The sequence below is a fragment of the Puntigrus tetrazona genome, chromosome 16 (genome assembly GCF_018831695.1).
Source record: "Puntigrus tetrazona isolate hp1 chromosome 16, ASM1883169v1, whole genome shotgun sequence".
Taxonomy (NCBI): Eukaryota; Metazoa; Chordata; class Actinopteri; order Cypriniformes; family Cyprinidae; genus Puntigrus; species Puntigrus tetrazona.
The window spans coordinates 12,417,088-12,424,050 of record NC_056714.1 but is presented as its reverse complement, the minus strand read 5'-3'; the positions used below and the strand labels follow the sequence as shown (position 1 = coordinate 12,424,050).

Sequence of the window (6,963 nt, the reverse complement as noted above, 5' to 3'; positions counted from 1 at the left end):
AACAAAGTCACCATGAACAATATTGAAGGACAAGCACTTATCCAACATTTATGCACTTGGCTATGGAAGCTTGTTTCTGCCACTGAATAAAAATGAAAAAGGTTATAGGTAAAGGGCATGCGAGGTCCTTAACAGACCGTGAGCCACAAATCCTGAGCGCTCCTATAGGTCTCATATAAAGCACAAGCTTACAGCACCGTGCAATCACATATTATACATATTACAAATGAATGCCTTATTTCACGACAACAACAAATGTTTCAAATTGCTTTTGTAAAATATCAGCCAAGCCAAATCAAACATGAGGTACAATCATTCCATCTGAGCTCATCTGTATTATTGTAATCATTATAAATCAAAGCCTTCAATTTAACTAAGCATACGTTCAAATTTCTTCTTCTTCTTCTTCTTCTTCTTCTTCCACTTATCCGGGGCCGGGTTGTGGGGCAACAGTCTAAGCAGGGACGCCCAGACTTTCCTCTCCCCAGACACTTCCTCCAGTTCTTCCAGGGGAAGCACTCCCAGGCCAGCCGAGTCCCTCCAGCGTGTCCTAGGTCTCTTCCCGGGTCTCCTCCTGGTGGGACATGCCCGGAAGGGAGGCATTCGGGAGGCATCCGGAACAGATGCCCGAGCCACCTCCACTGGCCTCTCTTGATGTGGAGGAGCAGCGGGTCTACTCCGAGCTCCTCCCGAGTGACTGAACTCCTCACCCTATCTCTAAGGGAGCGCCCAGCCACCCTACGGAGGAAACTCATTTTGGCCGCTTGTATCCGGGATCTCATCCTTTCGGTCATGACCCAAAGCTCATGACAATAGGTGAGAGTAGGAACAAAGATCGACCGGTAAATCGAGAGCTTCGCCTTGCGGCTCAGCTCCTTCTTAGCCATGACAGACCAGTACAGTGACCACATTACTGCAGAAGCTGCACCGATCCGTCTGTCGATCTCTCGTTCCATCCTTCCCTCACTCGTGAACAAGACCCCAAGATACTTAAACTCCTCCACCTAAGGCAGGAGCTCCTCACCAACCTGAAGGGGGCAAGCCACCCTTGTCTGATTGAGAACTATGGCCTCAGACTTAGAGGTGCTGATTCTCATCCCATCCGCTTCACACTCAGCTGCAAACTGCCCCAGCACACACTGTAGGTCTTGGCCAGATGCAGCCAACAGAAGCAATGCGAACCAAGCTCCTGCTTGGATCATACAGGGATCGGACAGCCCTTAGCAATGGTTTTATGACATAATATTTCGTTATTACGAGCAAAATATGTCGTTTTAATGAGAAAAAAATTTGTTATGACAAGAAAATATCTCATTTTAAATAGAAAAGATCTCATTATTAAGAAATAATTGAGTGTAAAGAATATGATGTGTGTGGCAGCAATGTGCAAACCGTACAAAATAGCGGAGATGGTAGTTAACGTCTGTAATTATGTATACTATATGAGAAATGGTTTAAATTTGCATATTTTATTAACCTAGCAGTTGTCTATAGCTGCAATAGTGTTTTTCCTCTCATATATAAATGTGAGAATTTTGTGCACAGAAAATATTTGAGAAAATAATTAACATTTGTCATTTGAATGAATTGAATTAAAAAACTACAGTGTAAAACAATTGCAAAGTCTTCGACTCACAGTTTTAAATGTGTAAAAAAAAGTCAAATTGATAAAAACAGCTTTAAACACTATGCAGTCGAAAACTTTAGCTTGTATTTTTGTTTTCATGCACCCATGTCTACCATATTGTTAAGCAACCTAGTTAACTTGAAGTTAACTACGATCAAATTGAAACTGTGTCTCTATCTTTTGCTTTTTTATTTGTGTAAAACTAAATATCTCTGCCTTAATCATGCCATCCGTTGCCTAGAGGCAGGGAAGAGGCTTTAAATACCAGGTGTGGGCAGCATTCAAGCATTCACACCTAAAACACGCCGACTTGTGACTTCAGCTCTTGCTTTTGGACAGGGTAAGGAAACTGCATTTTATATTTGATCAATTATGTGTTTTATGTCAAACATGTTCAGATTGTCACTTGTTATATTGCTGAGATGCCTGGTTACTTATTTTTTATGTTAACTACAAAGTTAGTCAATTACGTGTAAATAAATAATAAATAATCTATTAGTGTCTTTAAATTGTGAAATGCTAACTCAGGAAACAGGTATATGTGAAAAACATAAACAATAATCATATTTGAAACCCTGCGTTCAACTGAATACATCACAATAGCAAGTTATTCTGGTACATTTACATTTTTTTTTTTTTACATTTTTGATTATAATTACTAACATATGTGATTTCTATGCTGAATTTATGAATTGTGGAATCATACATTGCTGTAAATAATCAAAATGTATGGAAATTGATCAAATAAATCCAATATGAATATACATAAATACTGTATTAAAAATTTAATGTGACAACATATATTGATTTGTAATTTAATTTTTGTTATAGACAGTAATCCTGTATTCTGCTGTGATTTAATACTTAGAAAATGTCTTCATGAAAAAAGGCAGATAAAGATATAAAATATTCTCAATCACTCATTTTTTAATATATAAACCAATCTGTATTTTGGATTCTACCATTCTTCCTGAAAAATAAAGTGCGTTAGAGTAATTGAACAAAAGTTTTGTCTTACTATACTGTTACGACTAGCTCAACTCAATTTTGAATCATTCTCATTGTATTATCTGTAATCATTTTAATGAATATACCCTCTTTGTGTTTTTGTAACAGGAACAATGAACCAACTAGTAACATATGAGTAAGTTAATTAATTAATTTTATACATTTGATAAACACTGCATTAATAATATATTTTAAATAAATTTAAATAGTCCTTCTTCCTCTCCATACCATAGGGCTATGTCAGTTGTTGGGCCTCTAAATGAGGGAATTTTCTCAGTCTATAACATCTGCCGGTGTTTATTGGATGTTAAAGTAGATACCACCACTGATAAATGCTCAAATTATCAAGAAATAAGGAGACATATTGAGCATGCTGAGCAGTCCCTAAAAAAATCGGAGACAATGATTAACGAAAAACTGAAAAATCTGGATGAATGCATGTGCCAGTATTTAAGAGAGAAGACAAATCTGGAGAACCTGAAGACAGAAAAAAACATGGCTGTTTTTAAATTAGAACTCGACAAGAAATATATGGAAGACTTATTAAAGAATACAAATAATGCTCTGGAGCAGGCTACAAAAAAACTTGAATCTGCCAAATATGCCTCAAGAATAGAAGAAGAAAGGTTGGAAACAAATGGAAAAGTTTTCGCTGCAGGGGCGGCACTGCTTGTATTACCAATTGCTGGATGGATTGCTGGTGAGAATTAGTCTTTTTTGGTCCACTGCTTATTTGTGGTTTTGTCATATTTGAATTTCACTTCCTTTCATTCCTCTTGTGACAGAGTTATATAATTTCAAAACTTTAAAATCTAACAAATAAACTTCTGTTCAAAAGTCTAGAATCAGTAAAAAAATTATATCTTTTAAAGACGTTTCTTATGGTCATCAAGGATGCATTTATTTGATCAAAATACAAAAAGTAATATTGTGAAATATTATTACAATTTCAAATAATGTGTCTATATTTTATATGCTATTTTATATAATATTTATTTCTGAGGTTTAATTTTGTGAATTTCCAACAGCCATACTCCAGTCTAAAGTGTCCCACGATCCTTCAGAAATCATTCTCATATTTATAAGATAAGAGCATAAGAAACTCTTTTATTGCGATTAAAAAAAAACGTTCTATGGAAATCTATCTCTGTTTGTGTTAGAAATCAAACTTCATTTTCATTTTGTATCAGACTACATGAACGGATCTGACAGTTTTGAGTATTACCCACATATTTTAAGTAAAAAAGCTGATCTCATTTGACCCTATACGCATCTCTGATGATACTGAGGTTGAAAGTCTTTGATTGTGTATTAATATTATGACTGAAACATTTGTGACTGTTTTGTGTTTATAAGATTTCTGTTTTTTCTTTAGGTCCAATAATGATGGCTACGGCAGATCAGGCATGGAAAGAGTCTTTAGATGCCATCCAAGCTGCTGAAGAGGAGATACAAAAGTGTAAAGAAAATGCAAACCGTTACACCAGACAAAAATTTGATTACAAGATAAACATCCTTAATACAGAAGCTGAAATTATACGGACCAATACGGCACTGATAAAAATTGAGAATAAGATTAAAGATGTTAAAAAGTACCTAAAGGAGACAACTGATATTCAGGAAAAGGTCAGAGGGGCTGTGATGTCTCTGAGTGTTCTTAGTGGAAGAGTCACAGTACTGGAGAGACAAACACAGTGTTTCATCCTCTGGCAGCCTGTGGTACAAGCCATGGAAGATGTGGTGAGGGCAGTAGGAAATATCACTGAGAACTGGCTGCTTTACAGGCATGGTGCACCATTCTACATTAATGCTTTGAGAGAGGATGTTAGACGCCTGGCTTTATGCAACTCGCCCAATGAATCTAAATATGACTGGCAGATTGAAAGTGAATACATTTAATGACCATCTTCATGTAACTTGCATAGCAATGGATGAAATAATAAAAAAAATGGATTTGTAATTTGTAGAAAATTTTGAATGTTAATTTTTGCAATGAGGGAACAGTTTAGATTCGGCTGAAATGTTGTATTGTTGTATTGTATTCTGCTTATGTAAAAAAAAAAAAAAAAGCATGATGATTTCATATAAAAAAGGGTGTTTGTTTAAAATTGCAATAACCAATTGATAAACAGGAATTTACAAGATCACTGTAAGAAAAAAAATTACAGAAAAAAAATGTACAGTAAAAAAAAATTGGCAGCTAGCTACTGGTTGTCAGTAATTTACTGTGACTGTTACTCTTTTATGTTTTTAAAATGTATGGCAAATAAACTATTGATTTAAATTAGCTGTGGTTGTCAATATTTTACTGTACAAAAAGTGGTGCATTAATTGGAGTGGCAAAAGATATTATGAGAGTGGTTTGATGGAGCGCAGGAGATGCAGATAACATGATCTTGACCCTTTTGAAACTTTAACTAATGCTGCTACAAAACAAATGTGTTTTAAAGATTTTAAACCAAAGATTTTTAAGCAATTTAATTGGGAATCGTGTAAAAAAAATGTAAATTAAACATTAAATTAAATAAGAACAGTGCACAGTTCATTTATCTATAATACCATTTATTTATCTTACTTTTGTTTTCTTATAAATGTCCAGAAATGTAATCTTTCGTCAGGTGTGTTTTCTAATTATATGATGTCATCATGTTGCAGTCTTTCCACTGTCTTGTCTGTGCAGCTGATCATGGTTTTGAGTATTGATCTGCCCTTTTAATCTAGGCATTTTAATATAATACACTAAACTGTTTAAAGAACCAAATTAGCTAGAGAGCAGTTGTCATGATTAGAAGATCTGGTATATTTTAAAATAATCTCAGATGTATTAAGCCAAAGTCTCTTTAAGACAAGTCACGTCACTCTGTGGCCATCTTCGTCTCAGAATGGCAAATTCTGTGTGCATTTACTGATGAAGGCTCAGTGTGCTCAGCAAGCAGAGGGGCAGAGCACAGCTAGTACTCGGGCGAGAGCTCCCTCTGCTGGCTGGCTACAGAAAAGCAAATATGTCTGAATGGTTTGATATAACAATATTGTATGATGTGTTGTTTACTTTCCCTTGTGTTTTGCAATATGAAAATAATGTTTAGGATACAATATTCAGACAGTTTCATGTTTAATATTCATCCAAATTATAATTGGTATCGCAAGATGGTGGCGGCCTTGGTACAAAAGCTACAACAAAGCATGGATCGCTTTTATTTAGTATTTTGTATTTCTGAAATTCCGATCTGCAAATATGTTAAAGTGACTGGGTTGTCGATAAAACACTCTTATAAGTGATCTTGATCATGATCTGTAACATGAGATGGGCGCTGCCGTGTATGTTAACGCTGCAGTTTCAGTCCTGTCGGTCAGATTTACAACATGCAAATTCATCTTAAAAACATGTCAGTAAGATGCCAGTGAATAGGTTGAAGAATAGACTGAACTTTATACTTACACTTACGTGTATCTGATATGATTTGAATGAATTTTGAATAAACATCTGTGTGTATATTACACGCTCTAAATATATTTTTTACTAGTACTTAAGTGTATTTAAATGTCTAAAACCTAAAATATGTGTAAAATATGTGACATCACCGAACGTTCTAAATCCTGTATGTGGGACCAGACCATTGCTTGACAGTTTGACATTTGTTGTAAAAGATTTTGCAAAATTTGCAGAGCGTACAAACAGTATTGATCAAATGGTATCCTGTGCAGAGATATTGGATGCATATAAAGATGTCCATCTGTAATCCAGGTTTGATGGATGAGAGCACCGAATTCCTTTTATTAGAAGAAAAGATTGAGAATTATTTATTTTGGGGAAGGGTAAGCCATAGTTCTGTGAAAAGTTATACACCACTTAAGTCTAATAGACCTGGCTTAGAGGTCCTTAAGAATTAATTATTGGGAAGTGAGAAAAATCTTCTCTTAGATATGAATTGATAGTACTGGGTGAAACTGATTGTAGAATAGAGTGACACACTGAGGAGAGGTTAAAGGGTAGTTAAAGGTAAGTTATGGGAATATGAGTTGTGAATAGTGAGGTACTGGGGTTGGCAATGGGTCTACCTCCGGAGCCACCGCTCTGAATTCTTGCAAGAATTTCACAATTGATGGTATTAGGCCCAGGGGGTGGTTCCAAAGTGGTGGCATTTGGTGGGACTGCTGTGTATAAAGTGTACTGAAGTTTAGATTGGAAAGAAGGTTTAAAAGGAAGTCAATGGTGCTCGAGGAAGCGTGTAGGTGTCGAGAAAGGCGAGTTTGGGGCTTTGCTCTGTCTATCGGAGGACTAGTTTGCACGGTAAAAATCTTAGATGCTTCTGACTCCAGAGGAAGAG

General features: G+C 35.8%; 1 protein-coding gene across 1 annotated transcript; it reads left to right on the top strand.

The window, feature by feature from the left end:
- The first annotated feature begins 1,931 nt into the window (after nt 1–1,931).
- On the top strand, nt 1,932–4,933 carry LOC122360109. Its single transcript, XM_043260450.1, has 4 exons — nt 1,932–1,967; nt 2,744–2,771; nt 2,869–3,335; nt 4,011–4,933. The coding sequence occupies exons 2-4, from the start codon at nt 2,749–2,751 to the stop codon at nt 4,532–4,534; spliced, it is 1,014 nt and encodes a 337-aa protein (XP_043116385.1). The 5' UTR covers nt 1,932–1,967; nt 2,744–2,748; the 3' UTR covers nt 4,535–4,933.
- Nucleotides 4,934–6,963: the final 2,030 nt, after the last annotated feature.

What these genes read in the sequence shown, in the direction of transcription:
- LOC122360109 (XM_043260450.1), top strand. Translation starts at nt 2,749, where the DNA reads ATGAACCAACTAGTAACATATGA. An exon ending in AACCAACTAGTAACATATGA is followed by an intron (nt 2,772 to 2,868) that starts GTAAGTTAATTA and finishes TCCATACCATAG; the next exon opens with GGCTATGTCAGTTGTTGGGC. An exon ending in AATTGCTGGATGGATTGCTG is followed by an intron (nt 3,336 to 4,010) that starts GTGAGAATTAGT and finishes TTTTTTCTTTAG; the next exon opens with GTCCAATAATGATGGCTACG.